Source organism: Anopheles gambiae, chromosome 3 (assembly GCF_943734735.2).
Source record: "Anopheles gambiae chromosome 3, idAnoGambNW_F1_1, whole genome shotgun sequence".
NCBI classification, from domain to species: Eukaryota; Metazoa; Arthropoda; class Insecta; order Diptera; family Culicidae; genus Anopheles; species Anopheles gambiae.
The window spans coordinates 94,530,634-94,556,212 of NC_064602.1; the positions used below are offsets into that span (position 1 = coordinate 94,530,634).

The 25,579-nt window shown below is 45.3% G+C and overlaps 1 protein-coding gene across 50 annotated transcripts in view; it reads right to left on the reverse strand.

Moving 5' to 3' along the window:
* The window catches only part of LOC3291504 (MAP/microtubule affinity-regulating kinase 3), a 103,606-nt gene that overhangs the window by 12,368 nt on the left and 65,659 nt on the right, over positions 1 to 25,579 (reverse strand). For 12 of the 50 annotated variants that reach the window (XM_061658965.1, XM_061658966.1, XM_061658968.1 and 9 more), the window contains 13 exons: positions 18,701 to 18,913; positions 17,577 to 17,797; positions 17,191 to 17,472; positions 16,839 to 17,032; positions 15,616 to 15,645; positions 14,098 to 14,210; positions 11,851 to 12,031; positions 11,029 to 11,323; positions 10,819 to 10,946; positions 10,546 to 10,723; positions 8,636 to 9,058; positions 4,207 to 4,304; positions 3,268 to 3,382 (listed from right to left, as the gene is read on the reverse strand). In XM_061658965.1, coding sequence (XP_061514949.1) covers positions 3,268 to 3,382; positions 4,207 to 4,304; positions 8,636 to 9,058; positions 10,546 to 10,723; positions 10,819 to 10,946; positions 11,029 to 11,323; positions 11,851 to 12,031; positions 14,098 to 14,210; positions 15,616 to 15,645; positions 16,839 to 17,032; positions 17,191 to 17,472; positions 17,577 to 17,797; positions 18,701 to 18,913 — 2,471 coding nt within the window. Of the gene's footprint in view, positions 1 to 997; positions 1,749 to 3,267; positions 3,383 to 4,206; positions 4,305 to 8,635; positions 9,059 to 10,545; positions 10,724 to 10,818; positions 10,947 to 11,028; positions 11,324 to 11,850; positions 12,032 to 14,097; positions 14,211 to 15,615; positions 15,646 to 16,838; positions 17,033 to 17,190; positions 17,473 to 17,576; positions 17,798 to 18,700; positions 18,914 to 22,822; positions 24,818 to 25,579 lie in introns of those variants that run through there. The other 38 variants (XM_061658977.1, XM_061658975.1, XM_061658978.1 and 35 more) reach the window with 20 other exon arrangements.

The window sequence follows — 25,579 nt, forward strand, 5'->3', positions numbered from 1 at the left end:
CCTAATTTGCTTGCCTACAATAACTAATTATTTAAATTATCTGTACTGACTATCAACTTTTACACTTCCCTCGAACGTACAAAGCAACATCAAATGCATTTAAGGAACTACCACTTTCTTCTAAAGATAATAATCCAAACAAAAACTATAATTCCTAAACATATTAATGCATCTTAATCAACAACAACACATGCAAATTCGTTTTGTTTCTTTATAATGTAATTAATGTTAACTAAAAAATGTTTTAAATAATGTAAAAAAAGGAAACATAACAAACAAACTCAAACATCATTAGTAAAACTGAACATAAAAATGAAAGTAAAACAAAAAAAGGAGTGAAATATTAAAAACTGGCAACGCGAAAATCATTTGAAAGGGTTGTCGTAAAAATAATAAGGTGTCCGAAAATGGAAGATTGCAAATGTAGTCCAATTGTGCACTGGATGCTCGTTCTGTTACAGCAACTGCCACTTGAAGTGACGTACAAGAAGTAGGTGAAGTAGTATAAGCGCCCGATTACGATGCAAGCAGGTTAATGTATGCATGAGATACACGATAAAAGGACATAGCACAACACACACAGACACACATACACAAACAAGTTACACAGCAGCCGCGCAGCAATAACAAGAAACATTGGCAGCAGCAGATGAATGATGAAATGTTGCGCGCTATGCTGCGCACTGGAATAAGGGGGGAAAAGGCGTAAGTTTGGAAAATCACCTCGTGTTTAATCAAATGAAGAAGTAATTTAGGAGAAGAAAATAAAAAAAAGGAAGAATGTTAGCTTACTTCACACGTACACGTGCAACAATTGCGAAACAGTGTTACCGAATAGGACCGAACAGGACACAAGAAATGCAGTAAGAAGGTAATGGGGCAGGAGAAGAAGTATCAATTGACCACTTGTGTCTGGGTATGTAGTCCGAGCAGAAAGAGAAAAAACGAGCTTATCTATGATTGATCGTTGTTAACTTCAATTTGTTTCTTACGTTCGTTTGTTTGTTTGTTTGTTTATGTCTTGTAAACGTTTTATTGACGATTTTTAATTTTCGCTAACTCTTCCTAGGTTTATGCTCGTTTAGTTGTTTAGTTGGCTGTACATTTCTGCCTATCCTGCTCATCCCTCATCTGTCTTTGTGCACACTTTCCCCTTTCCCTCTACTAGCTGCTTAATGAATAAAGCTTCTTATCATCAATTTACCAAAACCGATTTTGGTGTATCTCTACAACGCTCTACCAACAACAAGTTACACTTGATTCATAAAACATTACTACGTTGTCTTTTGCTTACTATTTCCCCTCTTTTCCACACTCTTCTTGTCCTGTTTTACACCTATGCCGCTTTTGCCAATGTCCCTCCCCCAAACATTGGCTTTCGGTTGCAGTTGTCTAGCCCTTACTAATAGCTAATTGGCTGCCAGCACTCCGGCAAGTGCTTGTGCAGCATTGTTCGTATACAATACCTTCTTCGGTGCAAAGAGGGATCTTTAAAAAATACAAAAGCCGAAAAACATAGCAAAACTACTTCACTATTATTATGTGTTCAATTGAACGGACGTGGAAAAACTACTCGAACATCGCAAACATCGTGTCTTCTTTACCAGACCCCGGTACACCCACCCTTTGTGTTTTCCACCCTCATGCTCTACTCTCCCCCTCCCTTATCTTATTTGTCCCCCGGACACATTCACACAGGCACGGTTTAGTCCTTTTCCGATGTATCCTTGAAGTGGAATGCCCTAAAGCTGTGTAGTAGTAGTAGTACCCGTATTATTGTGCATTTTGAAAGCACACCACATACAGAGAAAGACACCCGTGTCATAGTTTCGCCATTGAAAAGGTGCAAAATAAGTGAGTGAATATGGAGGAAAAAAGAAAGAAGAAGAAAAAACAATACAAAAATAGCATTATAATGTGAGCTTTTCCCGAGGGAAACAAAACGAAACGAAAACACACAAACACAAACAAAAGTAAACAGGAATCTTCCCCCCGGGGTGGGGATTGAAGATGAAAAAAGAGAGAGTGAAGGAGAAGGATGGTAAAACACAAACAGAACAAACAAAAACGGATAAATTTGAGAAGAAGAGTGAGAAAGAGAGAGAGAGAGAGAGTATAAAAGAATATCACTAAACATGAAACTAAATTCTACGGGGTCTATGTTGTGTTTGGTTTGGAGCACGAATGTTAACGTTTTGCACACGCAGGACTTTAGTGGCTGGTGCACTTGCACAACAATACTATTCTGTTTTCCCTGTCGGTTTTGATTTTCTTTTGTACCAGAGTAACAGTAAAATAAAAGAAAAAAAAAAGATGAACAAAACATGGTCACAAAACTTCCGCACAATTTGATAATACACAACGCACGATTAAACAATGCACGGTATAATTCGATCGTCATGATAGAGGTATAGACAACAGGATTACAAATAAAGATTTATAAATTGTTAGTGTGCTAATCTCGCACGGGTCGCATGGTAAAAAGTACACGCATCATTAGTACACTATTCATTAAATACAATACAAAAAAGCTACAATAATTACACGAAATAATCACTTCAATAGATATACACCAACAGATGAACAACGAAAGTTAATAAAGGATGACATGATTGGCTGTGAGGTGGCTAGTTTAAAGTATCGAAACGAAATAACAAGAAACCTTTTCTGTACAAGAAATCGTGAACAATTGTTATGGGAACATGATTACACACCCGTAAACCACTAACAACAAACAAAATAAAGAGAACGGAAGAAACACAAACACTAAATAGGAACAAATGCAAATGGGGGAAAAGGAACGTTAGAAGCGCTACTAACTATACAAAAATTAACAACTCAACATAGATAAAACGATAACACAAAGAACATAAAATGAAAGAAAAGGAAACTCGACACACAAAAAACACACATTTAGAAAAGTGAAAAGCAAAAAGCCAAAAAGCGACAGTGGGGTAAAAAGAAAGGTGTCCAGAGGGGGTGGGGGAGGTTATTAAGAGGAAATAGGAAAGAGATACACAACGAAACACTGTGTTTTTTAATATATTTTGAGGAAAAAAAGGAATAGGAAAGTGCAGGTGGCAGAAAAGGAAAGATAGATTAGGGGAGTTTTAAAAAAACACATACACACAGATGTAAGAGAGCACCAGAGAGATAGAGAGAAAGAGACAAAGAGTGGGGGAAAGAGAGATACAGAAGGGCGGGGAGAGAGAGAGAGAGAGGGAGAGACGCAAAATAGAGAGAACGCAGGTACACGGGGGTACTTACCGTTTGCTAAATCTGGTAGTAAGTCTTTGCAAGAAAGTCTTGCCAGAGTGTGGCGAATCACCGACGTTCCCGCCCGTTCCGGCGTATACCGTGCTGTTTCGGGCTCTGGTTTGTCCTGCATTATTGCGTATCCAGGTATAGTTGCACATGAAAGTGGGTAAAAGATGAATGTTAGTAAGTGTTTTTTTTTTAAATCGGCCGCTAGTAGTACGCTACTACAACACCCTTCCCATCGTTTTCCCGTCCCGTTCCAGGAGAAACTCCTTTGCGCGTTTCAAACCCTCCTTGTTCCCGCCATGTGTTACATTCCTTTTAAAATCAATAGCTTGTTAAGATTGTTTACTTTTGTTGAGAAATAAAACTTAAGGTAACAAAAGTTTTTAAACTGATAATTACACAAAAATCGTTTAAATGAGAGATAGACGAGGTACAGTATTCAGATTCTAGTTAGAAATTAACTATTAACAGTTGATAAATAAAGCGACAGCAGTAGTTTACTATATTCAACAGGAATTAGACTTTTACGATACTCAACAGAGAAGTTTTTATTCAAGAAAGGGGTTTAAAGGATCGGAAGCGACATGAAATTGATTTAAAATTGATCATTATTACTGGAAGAAATGAAATGCTAGTACAGTCGCATCCACGTGGTAGCTAAAAAACAACACTTTAAAAAGCTGTAGATTCATAAAATGAATAGAAAGAGATTCGCTACATGGGAAAAATATGCAACATCATATCTTGAGGGGTTTTGACTAGTTGGTTTCATACAAAAAGGGTCCATCGAAAAACAACAGAGACAGGCGCAGGAAACACAGCTGGAGGACAGAGATGCAAAGGAGCTACATCGATACGGAAGGAAGGGGAAGGGGCATAGTAGCAGCCTGTGAGGAGAGGCTGGATTGTACCTATGCCACACACTACACACTACACACTTACCCGAATGGAAAGTCGATCGCGATGGAACATTCCTGGGAAATGCAACCGGTTGTCTGGAAGAATTAACGGCTGGTGTAAGACTATTGCGATTCACCATGCTGTGTGTATAGAGGTGTGTGTTGAAGAAGGTGTAACGTTGTGTTGTAAGGATGGTGTGTTTGTGTGTGTATTTGAGGTGTGAATATTTATATATAGATATAAGATATGTAATAAAATTGAACAATTGTGAAGGTGTGGATGGGGTGAGGTTTTGTAGGGAGGAGTGGATTGAGTGGTGGAGGGAGTGAATGTGGGGGCCAAGAATGTATTCCATCGATTGGCATGATTTGCAACGAAAAGGGAAGGATTGGTGAGCGGTTCGAGAGTTGGATGTAAATACACAGTCGAAGAGAGAGGGAGACAGAGAGAGAGAGAGAGAAAGAGATGGCGCACGAGCGCACATGCAAACGTTTGGGAACACACAGAACAACAACCAAGTGTGTCAGTGTTTTTTTGTTGGGGGGAAAACAGTAGAAAAAAGAGAAAAGTGTAGAAAAATGTAATTTTCCAAAACATCATGGAAAGTATCGGTATTGGTTCGCCGACGCGTTGAAGAAGCACGGGCACATTTCGAAGTGCGCATTGTGACGCAGAGGGGTAAGTATGTGTTTGTCACAAACGGGACACAACAACGGTCACCAGCAGAAGGATGGGAACATTCATGATCGAAGCCAAAAAGTCGGTACACATTTTACACGTAGGTACGCGGGAGAAGACACAGGGATGATGGTTGAAACATGAAAAGAAAAAAGAAAATAAATAAAAAAAACATGAAATAAACGGTAGGACAAATTAAAGTCGTGTTTGCGGGTTTGGGGGGTTGGTTTCGATTCGAAGCAAATTGGAAGGCAGGCGGAATAAAAACGAACAAAAATTAAAAACGAAATCACACAAAACCGCAATACATGAAAGCATAACTTGAAATGGAAACGATCCAACGGAACACCGGGGCGATGGAAGAGAAAAAGCGTTTATTAATGACCGTTGTGTGCGCGAGAGCGATTATCCTTTCTTGCCTCCTTCAAACAAGGATAAAGGAAGAGAAACGGTCCCTCCTCGCACAGGGGCAATCACGCATCGAAGCGTTGGTTGTGGGGTTTTTTCGGCGACGAATGTAAGTTTAGTCGTTACAAGGACGAACTTTACTTTGTACAGGGTGCAGAGTGGATGCATTTGTGCATGTTGGAAGGATGTTTCAAACATGCAAACCTCACAGAGAGAGAGAGAGAAATAGGAAAAGATTGGAACCAAAGTAAGCGAGCTTAGGTGTGTCATACTTGTATCGATTTTCCATTCAATGTACTTGTGACAAACACTTGAACTTGAGTAATTGCGCTTATTTGGTGATTGGATGGAGTTTAATGGTGAAGCAGGATAAGGAAAAGGGTACGAAAGAGATCTATCATACATTCAGATGCTAAACATCCTAAAGCATGCAGAGGAACGATTTTCCATGCAAATATATGTACACAGGAACATAATTCAACGAAATAAAACAAAAAAACCGTTCAATTGTGTGTCATTATTCAATCGTACATGCACGGAGCCGCCCTCTCTCATCGATGGAATCGCAAACGCTGGACAAGACGTGTACCACCAAGCTGGCCAGTAACTGTGTAACGACACATGACGCGCGTCAGCGATAGTGGAAAAAAACGGACGGAAAGCTTTCTATAAATAGCTCCCAAGTTGGATCCCGCTTAAGACCGAAGCGCTCATTACCCTTGACGGTGGATGGTATAATTTGCTTCGTCCCGACGTACGTCATCGCCTTGGACGGGGAGCAAGCAGGGGGGGGAGAGTAAGGAATCGATCCAATCCTCGACCAGTCTATGCATAAGTCGTATGTCAAACGACAACCTCTGGTGCGACTATTAAAGGTCGGCAAGGACGCGTCTGGCTAAGAGGCTAAGATCCATTATAGCGATGACGTAGGAATAAGTAAACGAACATTTCATTAATGCATAGGCGATGGCATTATCGCTTGTGCGGAGACTTCTTAAAGAAACGACGGAGAGAAAGAGCGCGCACGAAACAAATGGGGTGAACTATTACAAAGAGTGAGAGAAGGTGGTGTATTTTTTGCAGGTGCGTTTACGTTTTTCCATAGAATAAATCGAATTTGAACATAGTTTATCTACTTGACGGATATCGAACTACGGAATCATGCAAAAAAACGCCCTAATTTGAAACAAAACGGATCTGCCGATTTAAAAAGATAGGAATTTAAATAAATTCAACGCAAAAAATCCACTAATCAACGATGGTTAAACCGATGGAACGACAAAAAAGAAGTAAAAATAGAATCTAATGCATATAACACAGCAAACGAGTGGTTGCAAAACAACACTACACAACAAACAACAACATGGCAGCATAAGATGCGAAACAATCCGACCGAAAGTAAAGGAAGTCGAGGAAAAGAAGCGAAGCTAGAGTGTTGAAATGCAGCAGAAGAGAACAAACTATGGTAAGGAATGAAAGAAACGTGAACTAACGAATAACTGAACGTACAAAGAGATGAGAGAGAGAGAGAGAGAGAGTGGAAGACAATAAGACAAGAAGACGAAAAGTTGAAACATTACAACGAAAAAGTAGTTGTAGTAAAGAAAAGGTATCGTAGTAACGAACAAACCAAAACAAAACAAACACAACGGTAACGAAATAACCGAAAGGAATAAACAAGATTATTCCAAAGAAGAAAAAAAAAGAAACATCGTTCACCCAGCGAAGTTTAGAGTTTGTTTAGGGAAGTAGTGGACTCACCGAAAAGTTGTGGTGATGTGTGGTACGCGAGTATTAGCGAGTACGAAAGTGGTGGTTACGATTCATTCGGGTGGTTTTAGTTGTGTTCAGTTTACAGTTTACAATACACACACATGCAACAACGTGGGATTATTGTTTTTCGTTCGTGTTTCGCAGAATGGCCAAGAAATTGGGAAGAGTCCCACCAACGACGAACCACGAAGCACAACGAACGTAAGAATGGTCCACGTTTAGCAAGTGTGCAGTGTGATTAAAAGACAAAGATCGACCACCCGCCAGCCGATTGACGGTTTTTGGGGGATGGTAGTGTGTGTGGTACACAGTTAATGTGTTGTTTATATGTTTTCGGGATTTATTGCGGGTTTTTTATGTTGTTGTTGTTGGTTTTTGTATATTCATCACGGAAAGTGAAGTGGCGCAAAAAATCCGAACCCAGTGCGCGGGGAGGGCATGATTCAATTTTCGATGGAAAAGAAAAAAAAGAGAATCACAAAGATATGATGGATAAGAAACACGATCTCTCAATGTATATACCAAGCGCTACGAGAATCAGTGAAAGATTGTTTGAAACATAAAAAGAAAAATCTATTAAAATGTGTGATGAGTTTTAAAACGAAAACATAATCGAACAACAATAACGAGATGATTAAGAAGCGATCCAATAACAAAGAGAATAAGAAACCAATAGGAAAGAGAATCCAATAGGAAACTTTGAACTGGTACATGATGAAACAGGGTGCACATGTTCAAGCTCCGCAACGGAACAGATTTGCGCCATTTGGCATGTTGGAGAGGGATAAACTTTCCGCTAGAACGTACACAGTTCGAGAAAGCGTACATAATACATGGAGAAGAGAAAGAGAGCAAGTGGAACAGGATGGTAGAAAAACGGTACAAGAAGAATCAACGCAAAACGGTACAGAGAGCATATTATTCAAAATCAAATTGAACAAACCGTGTGATAAGAAAAAGAAAGCCAAAGATGTTAGGCACACACACACAAACACACAAACGAATATATATGTTTGGAATAACGTGTTTCCCGCGGCTCAATGAAGAATGGGTGGTGATAGGAGGAAGGTGACTGGAAGGAGGAAAGGGATGATCACAAAATAAGGCGTTGGGAAGTTTTGTTTTTTGATAAGTTATGCAAAATTATTCAAACAAATGGTGGAATGTTTCCGGATGGACACGAAACGAAAAGCAAAATCAGGAACCATTTTTGCAAAACCGCAAAATGGATAAAAGTGCGTATGGCGGCCATTGTGACATGTGTTATTATGATGCATGACAAAACGAAACATGATCTATGAAGTGAAAAAGATGTACAACTTCTGTATGCACAAAAAAAACTCAAAACTAAACGAAAACAACAACAAAAGGTAACAAAAAGATCCGAAAACTGATCGATTGATTCGGTACTAAGATAGAAAATGAAAGAAAAACCAAAGTACACATGTACACACGCAGCTAGTTTTTCGAGAAACAGGTCAGCGAAAAACGAGCAAACAACAGCGATGAAAGAACGCAAAAAACCGTAAAACTAAAACAAGAGTAAAAACAACGAAACAACAACTCTAGTAGAGAGAGAGTGAGAGTGAGAAGAGAACATTGTGTTTTATACCTTTGTCTGAGGGGATCGTTCGTGGCGGCACTATTGGTAGTACTGTCGGCAGACGGACCGGGACTGGAGACGGATGCACTCTTGACATGTCCCTTACCGGTGCCGCCACCGCCGCCGCCGCCGCCTCCTCCAATGTTACTACCACCGTTGCCACCACCGGTAACGCTACCGGCACCGCCAACACTAACACTACCGCTGCCGCCCATAGTGCCAGTGGTGGTGGTGCCGCCGCCGCCGCCGCCGCCACCGCCCGCGGTGCTACCGGTCGTGACCCCGGTCGTTCCCGTGCCGGTGGTGTTAGCGCTGCCACTGTTGGCTACCCCGCCACCACCACCACCACCGCCACTACCCGCACCACTAGTAGCTGCCGATGCTGAGTTGCCACGGTTGAATTCGGGTATTGGTGCGACGAAACTGTTGCTACTATAATGCCGAGTAAGGGAGGGTGGAAAAGGGAAGGTGAAAGAGAGAGTACACACACACATAGAGGGCATTTGTTCGATTGTGTTGTTGTTGATGGAATTGTTTTACCACAATGAAGAGGGTATTCACACACAGCGCGCAAATTGCGTTCAATTTATATTCGTCGATGTAAAGAATTTGGTGTACGATGTAAGTAATAGCGTGAGTGAAAAAGAAATTGATAGAAACAGATTTGTCGTATCGCCGATTGTATATGTAGTAGGAGCACAGAGAGCAGAAATAGAGAAAGAGAGAGAGAGAGAGAGAGAGAGAAACAGAGAAAACAAATGTATCAGGATTATGGGTGAATTTTAATTTCAATTGTTTTTTTTTTCATATGGATGGTAATGATACTGATGAATGACGGTTTTGATATGCCAATAGTGTGAACACGCTTTGAAGGATGTAAATATAGGCTCTGAAGCCCGAATAAAAATGAAACTATAAACAAGAGAAGAACACATTCATTGTACCAAAACGGAAAATTAAAAAAACAACAACGCAACCATCAAAAAGGAAAGCAAAACCTCCTCCCCACCAATTGGAAAACACAGGACAAGAGAAAAAACGTGTGAAACAAAAGCTCCAAACCAGACCGAAGCGAAGTAGTAGTTTGTACAAGTTTTCGTGTTACAATATCTTTCCTTCTATCTAGGTTTGATTTTAAACAAAGAAAAACTTGAAAAAGATGCCAACGAAAGGAGTCAAATCGCTACAATAGAAATTAAAAACAGGATTCAAACAGTGAACAAACAACAAATCCTCGAAAAACGGTTCTATCCTAAGCAAGAGAGCAAGAGAGAGAGAGAGTGAAAGAGTTCAAAACTCCTGGCCTGGCTGAATTAAAACACGCACGCAACTAAGTTAATCAAATAAACTTTCTATTCTCCCCTGCTCCCACTTTAAATCCCAGTTCTCTTCCACGAGTGAAGGAACAGAACGATGAAATAAGAAAAACACTTCAAGCCACTGCTTCAAGGTGCTTCTGGATTGTTTTGGCGAGCAGGAGAAGAACTGGGAGGGGTAAAACAACATCGACAATGGACAAAAAAAAAAAACAAACAAAAACACACACACACAGGTGGGTTTATTACATTGCGCGCGTGTGTGTAAGTGTTTTGTGTGTCCATCAATCAGTATTTGAGAGATCGGGAAGCCACACCGGGAACGGAAGTGCGCTGCCAACGAAGCTGAAGGATGATTGTTTTGCCATTTTCCTTCTCCCATAGGAGAATCCCCTTCATTAATCACTTTCAGTTCCATTGGGGCGCATGGACTGCGAACACACGAGCGAATATACGTGTATTAGGATATTCAAGGGGCGATGGGGGGAGTAAGTGAAAGGGGGCAAGATCGAAAGCTACAACAGCTGAACCGCGTCAATCGTGAGTGGTGTTTTTGAAGTGATGCGCTTCCACACAGCATGAGCGCCGCATGGATAAACTTACGTTGGATCCGTGGTGGAGTTTGTCTTTTCTGTGGACGACGTTTTCTCGTACAGCGTCGTGGACCGTCTAGGCATTAGGCCGGCACTGGGGCCTACTGTCCGGGAGCCGTTGCTCGGATCGTACTTGGTACTCGTACTGCTGCTGGTAGTACGCGCTTTCGCCGGGCTGGAGATCGATGCTGCAAAGTGGTCGGGAAAAAGGGGGAAAGAGGAGTTGTCGTTAGGTAAAGCGTGGTTTTGTGAGCTAAGTGTCCATATTTCGATTCTCCCTTACAGTTGTCTACCGAGGTAATCGGTTTAGTTATGCTCGAAGCCGGTCGCTGGTTCTGTGCGGCCAGTCGTGCCGTGTTTTCCTTGATCGTCGCCGAGTCGATTGTATTTTGACGCTTGAAATTACTGCTTCTGCCAAAAAAAAGGGGAAAGAAAATTAGCATCAATCAGACACACCATTTGAAGACACAACAAACGCCACAACGATACTTACATCGATGTTCTTTCAGATGCACCGCCGCCACTACCGCCCGTGCCCGAACTGTGGTTGTTGGTCGCACCGGCGAGCACACTGTTCCCGGTGACGTTGGCCGTACCGCCGCCGGTACCGCCACCCACCACCGTGCCAGTTCCGGCGCCACCGCCCGCCGCTGCCATGCTGCCGACAACAGCGCCACCACCACCGCCGCCGCCCACGCCGCCACCACCGGCACCGACGGCGGCGGCAGCTGCGGCCGCGGCCACGGCCGTCGTTGGACCGACGCCTGTAATGAAGCGTTGGAAGATTTCTAAATTTTTCATGGCAATACCGTCGAGCCCCGGGGGGCGCGCGCGCCCGCTCGCCCCGGGGACAGGCTGGGAATGCAGGGTGTTAGTAGAGAGTATGTAGCCATGCCAGCTATCTGTGCTATGCCCTTCTGCTTTTGTGTCTTATTGGGCGTTAAATGCGTGTGAACAGATGCGCAGGACGTGAAGAGGATTTGATTTTGTATTAGAACATCAGTAGAAGTTAGAGTTAGAGATCATTCCAATTGTTTTGGTGGCTAAGATACTGTTAGATTGTTATACGTTAAAGTCTAGTTTCGTTTCTTAGCGTTGAAAAGCCCAAAACAGGCAGAGATGTAAGAGATCTGTTCACACTTGTCCAAAGCAAAATTTGTTTCTAATTCTATAAATGAACTTTACTCCATCCCACTAACAGCAATGATAAAGCACCTCTCTAGAAGCCTTCGCCATTTGTTGGGTTGTCTCTAATACGCGTGTATGTATCTGTGTGGATAAATAGAACCCGCCAGGAGCCGCCACCAATACTTACGCAGAGTTTCGCCACCGCTGGAAGCTCGCCGGCTCGGTTTGGTGCTGGACGCGGATATGCTTCGATGCACGCCGCGATGCGTTGGGCTTTGCACCTGGGAGTTACCGGCTGCGGCACCCTCGTTGCCGGCAATGTTACGTAACGACAGGGACGATCCGGACCGGGACCCGTCCGACTCGGACTGTTATGTGGCGTGGCGCAGCATATCGTACACACAAAGAGAAAATCATCCATTAGTGGTGTATAATTAGGGGCGCATTTGGGGTATTATGGGATAGGGAAGGTGCTAAACAAAAAAACGAGAACTATGCGGAAGGAAGTGGGATGGCAGGGAGGTTGGGAGACGCGCGAAACAATTCTTTTCGGTTCACTGGTTACTTAAAACAACGACAATAACACAACTGCTTCCCGAGCAAACGGCAGTTGCTAACACATTCATTATTTTGAATGTGAGGCATTTCTTTGGTCAGCTAAATCCTCTCTACTGGTTCGGCATTGGAATGGGAACTCGGAACGATTATTAACAGCGAACATTTGGCCGCTCAGACGTGCAAAGGTTGCTCTCTCCACGCTCAATGGCGTTCGGTGGCAGCGGCAGCAGCGTGATCTTCAATCCCGCCATACGTACTGGACACGTGACCGTAGTATTCCGCGCGTTCATGCCAATATCCCCACACACACATACCGGTCCGGGACGGAAACCTTGGCGCAGTTGTTTGGCTTAGGTGTGTGTGTCATTGTGTGTGCGCATCCCTGACCACCAGTTTCATTAATTGGAATTTATTGCTCTGCCTATATAAACGCGCATCTCTCCACGATCGGTCGTCGGGTGCTTGGTGGCGAACGGTGCGGAAGGACAGCACCATCGGCGTAACGAGGGATGTGCGGCTGTAAGTGCAAATATTTATCACGCCCCTGTGATGGCGGTGGCGGCACACTGCAGCAATCTAATACAGGCGCGCAGGCTGGTCCGTCTTCTTATTGTCACCGCGTCACTTGCTGGCGATGCTGGGGTTTGGTGAGCACACTGTGGGGAAAGATTGTGTATGGAAGATGGATTGATGCGGCCGTGTTTGGTTGTTCCTTATCTTTTTGGTATCCGCCCAGCAGATACTGCCATCCTCTCAACGCTGAGTGCGATTTTAAGTACCCTAATGTCTCGTTTGCCAGCGCCATTTCGTCGGTAGCAGTATGTTTTCCCATCGGTAGTGTATCGCGATTTAATTTACAATTTATGAGCACGTGGGTTTTATTTACTCCTGCAACTGCCGCCACGTGTCTGCTGTCTGGTGAGTCACTAAATAACCTTACGTTCCACAAGATGTTCCACAGTAATAATCGCTCAAAAGCTTCATTCCATTGCCGATTAACTTCGCGGGAAAATGACCATGTGCCTTCTCTTAAACGCTTATACAGCAGAGTGTGAAAGATGAAAATCGAAATGAAACAATATGGAAAAGGGGATTTTGGACGTTCTTTTCTACGTGCTAGAATTTCTGTTTATAATAAGTAAAAAAATAGCGGCGAGAAGCGAAACTAAGAAAGGAAAGAAATTGATAAAATAGAAATTGAATATTCAAGAATAAAGGCAGAACAAAGTCAGACGAAACGAACTATAAGTAACTGGCACGTTCAAACTACGCGAGATTGAAACGCTTCCGAAACGATAACAAAACAAAACGATAAAAGTTAAAAACCCTGCCGCAATAATGATTTGCAATGTGTGAGTTTGAAATTTGAAATTAATAGCATTTTAGTTACAGCTATTAGAAGCTGGTGAGTGAGTGAGGGGGGTTGGATAATTAGAGATAATTTTTTGAGGTGCACGCTCTGGGGCTCTGTTTGCTTTAGTAAAAATGTAAGAAAACATTGTACAAAATCAAAACGAAATGAAAAACACAGGCGTGCAAAAGAAGAAAATGGTTGATAAAATTCGTTTTTAAAGCGATTGATATTTTTTAAAAAATGTAATGTTTTCTGATGATATTGTGCCGCTTCTGGACACTATTTTTGGTACAGAAGCTTTCTATCTAGCGCCTAGAGACGTCGGACAGAAGGGAACTAAGGATTTCTTAACGAAAGGACAGTAAGAACTTCGGACAGCGCGAAATAATAATTGGCAGGGAGGAGTAGCGCGCGCGTCCAGGAAAGGGAACAACATTACAAGGACCAAGGGAGTGAGGGGGATGGAAAGGGGGACATTGTAACGAAAGGAAAACAAACAAACAAAAGAAAACCCAAACTTACGTCGGTGCTTTTTCTCCCGAGCAGTAGATAAGTGGCGAATACGTCATCGTACATGGTGTTTGCCAATGAATCTTCAATATCTTGCCTATTGTAGCCCATCGCGACTAACGCTTCTGCACGGCGCACGCACACACACACACACGTACATGTGGTGAGGTTATCGATTGTGGACCATATGGTGCGGGTGGTGTGGTTTTTTTTGGTTTGTTTCGTGGTAGTCGCACGTTGGTCGATCGGTTGAGATTGATGATCACATTGTTAGCATTATGTTTTGGTTGTACACCAGGATTGGTTTCCCAGTTCATTGCAAATCGAAACATAACACGACAATCGAGATCCAACATTCACGCAGATCAAAGTGCCGCGCCGCAAGTATACGCAATCCGCCAAAGCACGCCCAACGCGCATACGGGGGGACACATTTATGTAGAACACGCATACAACGTGTGGAAGAGTGCATATATCAGGGATCGTTGATTAGCGCATATGCGGACACACACACGATTGTGTATTGATGGAAAGTATAACAAATGAAACGAGAAACAAGAGAAAAGAAAGAAAGCAGAAGAAAATCATTATAGGATGCGTATGTGAGAGACAGACAAACCATTGAACACACGTAACGTACTTATTGGTTAGACATACAACACTAATTATGCTATTGAAGGGGAAGGGGCGGGTAGGGGGGGGGGAGTTAGTTTTTATCCCAAAAAAGGATTACAAAGGGGGGAGATGGAACTGTATTAGTAATACTTGCACACGAGTGAAGGATATGAACGAGACGACTTTATTCTGAAGTGGGCCCAATTCTAGCGTGTTGTGTGTGTGTTGAGTGTCATTGATTCTTCGCATCGATTCATATATCTTCAGTCAGCGCTTGCATCGGGGGGTTCGAGCATTTTCGATTAAAAAAAAAAAACACAGACATAGGAACATCCCCGTGTAACATATGTAACGAACGGGTACCGCACAAAAACCAAAACAGAACAACAGAACATTCCACAACAATGCATTTCAAAATACAAAAATTAATTTAAATATTTTAGTCCTCAAAAAATAAAATGTATTGGGTTTACGAATTTTTTCACTGCATGTGCGCAACGAAATGCCAATTTGTTCTTTTTTAATTCATTCTACGTTGGCTTCAACATGTGTTTCAACGGGAAAATAGTAAGAAAATAAATGTATGTAAAGCACTCCAATTCGGTCGAATGGTCGATGAATGCCAATTCGGACAGACTGATTCAATGGAGAACCGAACAGATACAACATGATTCCATTTTGAGGCATTTTGGGATGAAACTATAAAGGCGCCTTTGCTTATCCGGAAATGATCGTATGATATCGTAAGCATTCCAAGGCGAGCATCAATTTCAATTCTACAAAATACAACAAACCACATGCACATATATAGATATAGAGTAAGAATAACAATTAACTATTAATAAGGTAAGGAATTGAGAAGACAAATGGAAGTAAAAAAACATTGAATGTTGAATGTTGAAAATCTTGATGTACTTAGGCGAGGTTTGAAGACGGCTTGGTTGCCTTCTTGCGTTATTGCGAGGGCGCAGTGGTGAGGGAAAAAAACAGTATGAAACAATTTTGAAATGTTATTCAAAATCACCATCGAACACACACACAAACGCACCACCAAAACGAGATAATTTGCTCAAGGAGGAGGCAAGACAAAACCATGAAGGTGGGATAAAACCAAAATATTGTAAATCAATTAACATCACACCTTTGAGAGCGTGCAAAAGGAAAACATAAAATAAATGACACAAAAAAGGAACAAATCAAAACGCAACTTTAGCTGATCAAAACATCACAAACAAACACACACGTCACAAGCAAACGAGAATGGTAAAAGATCTAAAATACACGTGTACCCCATCGTGTACAAAAGTGTATGGAATTTTGAACAAAAAAGGTAGCTGAGAGATGTAACGAAACGTTGATTGTTGAAAATGCCAATGCAAGTGTGGCGTGAGATAGAAAAAAAGCATTAAATCGACAGAAACGGGATACAGACGAGACTACACCTCGTCTGGCGAGGGATGTCCATCGTACCCCATCATGTATTGAATCTTTGAACCTACGCGTGATATGATCGAGTGTAAGTGTGAGGGTGTGCCTGACATGGAATGAGTGAACGCTGATTAGATAGCGAAGCGCCGTTGCGATGAAAACAGATACCAAGTGGTATCTCTTTCACTCTCTTTTGCGTACTCTACGCACGTGAATCGTTGTGTTTTAGGTGTTTTAGCGAATGTACAAAATTGGCACTAAATTTTGGCAAAAAAATGTGTAGAAAAATGTGATAAAAAAAGCAAAATGTGTACTATACATCATGTTTTTTAGCATGAATTATCTCGTTTTGTACAGGTGACGCGCGCCAGTTCATTTGGCAAAGAGGAGAGATGACTAGGAAATGAGTGTATGTAAAAAAAAAACATAACAAAATTGCGACTACCCAAATGGCACGCACTTATTGTAGATAAATGTTTTGAAAAACTTGAAACAAGACAAAAATCGAATATAAGAAAGATTGAATTTTACATCTCCATTGAACGAATCGAGCGAACGTTTCGAAATGAAGAAAACAACGAACGAGGAAAGAGCACGGAAGAAGGAACAACAACAACAGAACGAGAAATGACAAACAACAACAAGAACAACAACAACAACACGCCACAGCAAAGGTGTACAAGTTGAGTAGTTAGTGGAGCATACAGTACCCGTCTTACCTATCCGTTTCTGATCTTTCAGATCGGGCAACGGTTCGACGTACGGCTTCAGCTCATCGTCCTCGTAGCCCATGTTCATCCATTTGTCCTTCATGATCGTTTCGAGGTTGGCGCGCTTCGATGGGTTGAGGACGAGGAACTTCTTCAGCAGGACCTCGCAGTCGGTCGACATGTAGAAGGGAATGCTGTGTGTACATCACACACACACGTGTTGTTTAGAGAGGTCAATAGTTCAGATTTTCAGATTGCATTTAAATGAAGTCATTTCACGTCTTTTATACGATCTACCGTATGATTGAGCTCTCTATAACTCTTTGGACCTCACATTCCCCCTCTTACTTACCGGTACTTGCCCCGCAGGACGCGCTCGCGCAGCTCCTTCAGCGTGGCACCGTCGAACGGCAGCGAACCGCTGACCAGGGTGTAGAGGATGACGCCGAGCGACCACACGTCCACCTCCGGCCCGTCGTACTTGCGGCCCTGGAACAGCTCGGGCGCTGCGTACGGTGGCGAACCGCAGAACGTGTCCAGCTTCGAGCCGGGCGTGAACTCGTTCGAGAAGCCAAAGTCCGCTATCTTGATGTTCATCTCGCTGTCGAGCAGCAGGTTTTCCGCCTTCAAATCTCTAAAAAGAGAACGGACGAGGGGGCATATGAGTGTGAGTTGATTGAGGATGAATCCTCCTCCTAATGATGAAGGCTGGGGGAGGGAGGTCTCGGAATACGCTACCTGTGTATAATTCGCTTCTGATGGCAGTACTGTACGGCGGACACGATCTGTCGGAACTTGGCGCGAGCCTCCTTCTCCTTCATCTTGCCGTGGGCGACGAGATAGTCGAACACTTCGCCACCGGACGCGTACTCCATCACCAGGTAGAGCGTCTTTTCCGTTTCGATCACCTGAAACAGCTTCACGATGTTCGGATGATCGAGCATTTTCATTATCCGCACCTACAAAAGGGAAAAAAGAACACCAACCGCAGAGGGTGATAGGAGGTGTGTGGATTAATATTAATTAGCACATTGTGGTTCAGGTGTGGGGGTGGGGGGGGGGATAGAAATATAAAAAGGAGGGTCAATTAACCCAACGCTAACCGATTGTCCCTAGCGACAGCTCTCAGCTCAATGTTATTAATATTGATGAGTTCATTATTGCGGATGAACTGCGCGAGGCAAAAACGGGGACAATGAGAGTTTGTGTACCTATGTCATGAGGTTCTCAGAATTCTAGATTTTCCTTTTTTTGTGTAAGTTTACCTTCAACCAGATTTTCTCTATTTTAAAATGTACTAAGCTCACTGTATGCATCATAAGATGAAAACAACCTTAACGTTCTGAGAATCACAAGAAGGTGAAATTTCAACCAAATTTCTGCTCATGCTCCAATTCGTGCCGACGCACGTGGTATTTATCAGCAGTATCCAGTGTTCACCGATGGGACACTTTTCCTTCGCAGTGAAAAAGCAGCAATTATCAACCATCACGTGCCTCCGATGCCATCCACATGCTAACGAAGGCATTAATCAACCTACTCGACAAACGCTCGCGCGTGATGTGAAAGTGTCACTCGGATTCGAATTACAGATTAGATACACAAGCTGCTGTCGCCGGTGCGGATCATGATGCCCAAGCAAAGCTAATGAGTATGTGAGAGGCTTTAAGGGGAATCAGAGCTTCTTCGTAGGTGGTCGCTCGGTGTGTTGCTGAATATCTAACTCTTATTTGGATTCGTCGGCTACCTAAACCGACCAAAATCTAATCAGACACTACCATCCATCGTCACCAAACTTCTTCTTGGGAAGGAGCAAGGTGGTAGTCCTGATGTCTTCGTTCAACCTCCCGGTTAGTACTTACCTCGCGGTATAGCTTCTGCAGTGAGGAAGGATTCAGCTGCGTCTTATCGATGATCTTGATGGCGACCTCCTTGTTGGTGGGGACGTGCTTCGCCAGTTTCACCTTCGCAAAGTTGCCCTTGCCGATCGTCTTCAGCAGCTTGTACTTGCCGATGTGCTCCTCGCCCGATCGCCACCGGGCGGGCGTACCGCGCATTTGCATATTTGGGGAGCCCTAGAGGAAGAGAACAAAAAAAAAAGAAAAGGGAAATTAATATCAATTGCTTTGCTGGGTGGAATTTGGGGCATCCCCTGGCATCCAAAGGTTCAACACAACGCCGGAATACCGGATGCCCATTACCATTTGGAGATTTGCTGGGAATTGCCATCACCTGGGTCGTCGTCTTCATGGTGGGGCACTTTCGGGTGCCCTTTTTCTTACCAGTTACCTCCCTCCCCCCCTTTTCCCCGCAATCCTTCGCCTGCAAAGGAATCGATCGGCCTGTCAGGTCGTAAATCATTGCGGCATTATGACAACGATAGGACCGCACACAGAGCAAAAATCCAAGTGTCCGAGGTGAAAGTCATAAATACGTGGTGGTGCGTTACACCTTCTCGCATCTGTGGCGGGGCGCGTGCTGTTGGTGTTACAATTCGCCACACGCCTCCCCAACACAGGCAGTACACGAGCAATAGAAAAAGGTTGATGATACTCCCCACCCAGAAGAGGCAGAAGTTTAGCTTTAATAATAGGCATAACCTTTCGCCCGAGTGCAACCAAAACAGAACGCAGCCGGACGACGGCCGTTTTCCGCGAACATGCATTCACACATAAAGAAAAAAAAAACACACGAAAAACTGAGAAATAGAACACCCATACACACACACACACTACCGGTCTTGTAAAAGTGCCGGGGTGTGTACTTCATGCTGATATTTTTCCTTTAGCTAAATAGCGGAGATGTGACTGGCGTAATTCTAAAAATACGTTCCTCGCCAAGTAAAACATCAACGCATCAAGGCAAACACGAATTCTTCGCCTTCTTCACTGCCATTTTGGTCGGTGTTGTTGGGAACTCTCACGATTTGTTTATGCTCGTTAGAGCCTCCCTCCCGTGTGGGAAGAAGTCGATACGCGAACTTCTGTGTTGGTCTGTTGGGAAATTCGGAAGAATACAAGTGATTCCCGTGTATCAAACGAAAGAAAAAGGCATCATATTTGAGAGAAAAAGGCAACAAGGTAAGTTCTCAACTCCCGTTAGAGACAATATCACCCTTAAACAGTAAGATGTGAACTAATGAGAGTATCTAAGATTAATGGACCTTTCAAGATCGCACTGCTCTAGCTGCTAATTAAGGCGACAAGAGGCTCCCACAACAACAGCTGTGTCCAGAAGGTCAAGGTTTGCCAACTTAGTACAGCGAACAGCCTAGCTTAGCAAGCACATCCATCAGGTTTCAAAACAAGCGCATAACGGAAATGCAGCAATTGCGTTGGAAACGGAATGGAATTCATCGTCCATCGCGTTGCACCTTTCGATTGCGAATCACGCCACAACATACGCCACACAGATGATCGGTCAGGTGCTGCCTCCGCGTCCGCTGTGTATATGGATGGAGTTGATCACCTTGAAAACAAGCTAGCATGGTTATTGAGGGAGAGATGTAAACACAGCTCACCGCCGGGCCAATTATATGCAATCTAACTGCATTTGATGAGCCAGACGTCCTTGTGTGTGGATGGTTGCTTTATGGAATATATGGATATGTACTGCACACAAATAGCATCAGGAAACGGGTAGCCGTTTCCGAACTGTTAACGTACTGGAAGTTGCCCGCTAGTGGAACCACGGATGGACTGATTGCTAACTAATTCACTGTGTCCATCAAATACCTTCCGGAGGAAGTATCTCCACACACATTGCGGAATTATTTGGACAAAAAAGGTAGTGTTTTTGTTGATGGAAAGTCTCACATCGCTCCGAGTAAGTATATCCTCAACACATACATGGAGCAGGCACAGGCTCATAACACTGAACCGTTTAGGGATCCACGTTCAGTTCATTACTCTGGTTAAAATGTGCTAACTGGCTTATTAACGCTACCCCAACGCCGTCTGTATGTAGCAAAGATTTTGCCAACGGCAAAAACGGCCCCAAACAAATGCGCCAGAAAGGAGGCATCTTTATTTACAGCCCAGTACCTTCGCATTGAATATTGTCATAAATTTGGCTGTAACCATAAGCCTGGGACACTACTAATGCCAGCGCGGGGGGGAGTTACCCCTGTTACTCCGAATTACTCCCGCTGGCTACTCAGCCTTGTCCGTGCCGCAACTACATTCGTCGTCTGGCGGTAATCATTCGTCCAGCCACACAGCAGAGGGGGTGGTTTAAGGGGAAGGACCATAAACCTTAAATTCTGCCTCGTAAAAAATACAACCCAAAGCTCAATTTTCTTTACGAGCCATTCCCCACAACAAACACACACACATACAGCTTCCACAGCACAGCTGGATCTTGCCCCAAAAAGAAGCGAGCTACAGGGCTACAGCTCCCACAGGGGTATGTATTGGTCTTACAACGTTAGCTCAGGAGCAGCAGCAAATGAAAGAACGCAATAACAAGCGCTTGCCCAAGAGCACACAGAGAAGGTGTAAAACTGAGTAACAAAGAACCTTCCTTCACGTACTCCACCGTGGAAGGGTGTAGTCAGGTGAGTTGAACACATCTTCTCCGCATTCGCTTTTTGTGTTTGGAGGTACCTCGGAATGGCGTACCATTTTCTTAAGGACACACACCAGAGCAGATGAACCACAGCCCAACTCCAAAGCACTTGGTGCAGAATATAGAAATGATGCTTCTCCAGGGGAAACGGATAAAAACTTATTCCCTTATTGCTCGACGGCGGAAAAGCAAGTCTTCTTCGCTTAAGTGATCCCCATCATCACATCTGCGCGATTGTCCCGTTCTCTCTCTCACTATACAGCAGCCTCACTTTGATGTGTCTGGAAATGAAACTCTTTCACACATCGTGAGCGCGGACCAATTATCGGACCAATGTTTCGTGTGTTGTTTTCATTTCATTTTGCTCAACCGATGCGGAAATCAAACGCACAAAACCGCCACCACAACCCCATTCTGCTCTCTCTCTCTACCGTGGCGTGTGTGATCGATCGATCACGACCAAAAAAAAGGTAAAGCCCCATCTACTCTATCGCAGAGTGAAGCCCTTTCAATCATACACACACACGAGCGAGCGTGATAACTGGAGGTGGTAGCGACTGAAAGTTCCTCTTCACGTGCACGGCTGTGTTTTAACCTTTGCCTTTTCCTCCGTTGGTGGATGTTCTTTTCTTGCAAACTCTGAGAAAACTTTCCCCATTGCACTTTTCAGTCGGCACAGTAGCAGCAGCAGTACGCCCGCCCCACACGAATGTCTCGCGGCGGCGGGGTAGAAAAGGGGCCAAAGGTTTGCTCATTTCGTGTTGCGAGAGATGCCGACAACGAGACAGGGGGTTGATGGTAACAACGTTTGTGTCGCGCAATTGCTCACACTTATCTTATCGCTGCGCTTGCTGTGCTTGCAGGCGACATCAAGAGCCGATAAGCAAGATAGTATGGAGACGGCTGACATGGGTAGCTCACCACAGGGCAACAACGCCCAAGCGAAATGATGTGTCTTACACACGGAGGGAGTTGAAGCATCCGTAGCACAAATACAGAGTAGAAACAGCAGGAGCAGTTGGACAAATGGAAAACTTTTGATCCCGAGAGATAGTGTGTACACGCTTCTCTAGATGTCTCTTCAGAGAAATGTGACTGTGTAAACACTTCAGGGCTAATTCGGGCTTCCCAACAGAAGTACCAATAGGTTATTCTCGTAGCCTTCTCTCTCCAGCGGGGACAGTCCGTAGTATATCTTGCTGATAATAATAACCCCATGTGCCTACACTCTCGCCAGTGCCATAAAGCACTCGTGTGTCGTGTGTCTTCAGGGTTTTTTGTTCCGAAATTCCCGCACCAATTTGAAATTGCACCACGGTCACTCAACTCTCAATGGCGGCGGTGACCGCCTCTAACCCGAAGCCGATTAGTGGATCCTGGTCACGGCACCGCACCGGCTCATTCAAGTGTCACGTTACCTGCACTTTCTGTGTCTGCGCGGCCGCGAACTGTTTCAGCACCTCGGCACTAATCTTCTTCTCCGTCGTGATTGCCGCCGGTTTGGACCCCGTGACCCCTCCGCCGCTGCCAGCTGTCGTGCCACCGCTTCCAGAGGAGGAGGAGGCGGTCGTCGATGTGCTGCCAGTTGCACTGGATGACCCAACAACCGTTGCTGCAGTGCCGCCGCTGGTTCCACCGCGTCCAACCACCAAACCCAACCCTCCCTTTCCTTTGTCGGCGGCAGCCGTGGAGGAGGAGGCGGGCGGTGGTGCCGCTGTCGAAGGCTTCATCCCCACCACGGCGACCGGTGGCTTCGGGGCGAGCTTCTTCAGCCGTATCGTTTTAACAGCCGCCTCTGCGTTCTTCGTGTCCGACACGGTACGGTTGATGATGCGGGTCGCTTTCGGTTTCATGCTGTACCCGGTAGCACCGCCGGTCGAGCTGCGACCTTCCTCCCCGCGCTTGAATGCATTCTGCCGCGCGTGGGCCAGCTCGTCATCGCTGTCGTCGTTGGCGCCGCTGTCCTCCCGGTCCAGATAGCCGAACCCGTTGCCGGTGGCCACATCGCTGATGCCGGTGTTGAGCAGACTCGGCAGCTCACCGTAGTGCACGGGCCGCTGGTCCTTGCGGCGGGCCATCGAGGCGGAGCTCATGATCGGGGAGCCCGGGGAGCCCGGCGGTTGGAGCAGCAGATCGCGCCGCTGCTTCATCCGCTCGTCGAACTCCATCGTGTTGATCTGGCGCTCCAGCGTTTGCAGCACCGAGAGCGAGTGGACATCGACCGATTCGGCGTTCGGCTGCTCCGCAGCTACTCCCCCATTGGTCGCCATCTTAGGCTCGGCAGGAGCAGCAGCGGGAGCTCGCGTAATGTCACTCAGCTTCAGCGAGTATCCGTCACGTATGTCGACCCGGGCGGTGGCCGGTTTCGCCGCGGGCGTAGGCCGCTGCAGGTACGAGGTGCGTTGCGTTGGGCCGCTGTCCAGCTCGTTGCGTAGGTTGCGCTCCCGTACGCCGAGCGTGGCCAGGCGGGGCGACGGCAACGGCGAGGTCATCAGCGACACTGGCCGCCTTGTCCCGGTGGGCGATGTGATCGGCGGTGGTGCTGGTGATGTGGTGGTCGTCGAGGTGGTGCTCGTGGTGGTCGTCGTTGCACCAGTGCCTGCCACCTCCATCCGGACCGGCGCCTTCAACCGTATGCTTTTGCGAATCGCCTCGTTCCGTTCGAACTCTTTCGAGGCACTCATGGCCAAACTTGGGGAGTAAAAACGGCACACACTCTACACACACAGACACTGCAACACTGCAGACACGTTTGGTGATGGAAGACGATACCAATCAACTGCTTTCAGCGCTGCTGCTGCTGCTGCTGCTGCTGCTGCAGGTCGTCGCTGCCGGATGTGCTGCCGCGGAACGGGGCGGAAAAAAGCTGCAGCGAACGAACAACACAGCGAGCCGAACACAACGGCACCGATTCACACAACTGCCTGCCGCGCTCCGGTTTCGCCGTTCCGAAACGAGGTGAAACGAGCCGCGAATGACTTTCTTATCAGTACAGCTGGTAGTATGGGGCCTTACACACATACACACCGAGGAGGCCCCGCCGCACACTCTGTAGTTCCGAAAGCTGCAGAGACCTCGGGAGCGCGAGAGAGAGTCAGGCAAACCAACCCCTCTCCACTCCGGGTTGTTAGTCAGTCAGTCCGGCGCAGTTGTAGCTGACTCATTCGATGCAATCACACATACACAGACGAGCACACAACGCGCATACGCAAGTGGATATCGTGGCTTTTCTGCTTCTTCTTCTAATGGTGTCTTCTCCACATTCACAACAACACACACTGTAGGTACGAGAGCTCGATTTGCAACCACACTCAAAAACACACTCTTGGTTGGTGGTGGTCTCTCTGCAACCGCCGGATCGCGTATCTGTTACGAGGGGCAGGGTAGAACACAACCTGGACGGCCTAGACACGCTGCAAGGGAGATGCAAAGAACGGTTGTGTCACATGATGTGTGTGTGTGAGTGTGCTCACGGGTGTGTTAAATGGCTATGCTGCGCGAAATGGCTGGATAATGATGCGTGATGTGCGATATCCTTCACCGGAATGAATTGCAAATCGTAGAGTCTATGCTCCATGGAGTTCACGGGGACACAGCCGGAGTAACCGAGCTAATAGACATCACTTTTCAACACATACACACACACAAAATGATGGAGCGCAACACATGTTGGCTGGACAAACACAAAACACACTTTTTGCTGCCCTAACAAGGGGGTGGGTATAGCACAAGAGAGGCTAAAGCGACGAAACATACATGAACAATCACAAACACACAGACACACACTTAAGCCCACCTGGGTGGAAAATTGACGACACAACGCAAGATAGAGCTCCACCAAGTACCAAAGTGTACGGGGCGCAGTAGCGCCCTCTGGTGAGGCACGACCACTTCACCCGATATCTTATCTCGGGCGGTGGTACTTGTCACAACGAACCAGATAACGTTTGCAGGCCCTTCGAGTTGGAGCATTCAACACCGCGCACGAGTCCCGGAGTGGACGGGTTCAGCTGGCAAATGATGTGATTTTTCGCTAGGCCCCTGTGTATCTGCACTGTGTGACAGGATTCGGTAGATTAGGTGGGAGAGAGGTTGGCCTTCCCGCATGCGCGCTTGGACACACAGAGATGTTGTTGCACGGTTTGTCCACCTACGCGAGAAGGTAATGTGATCTG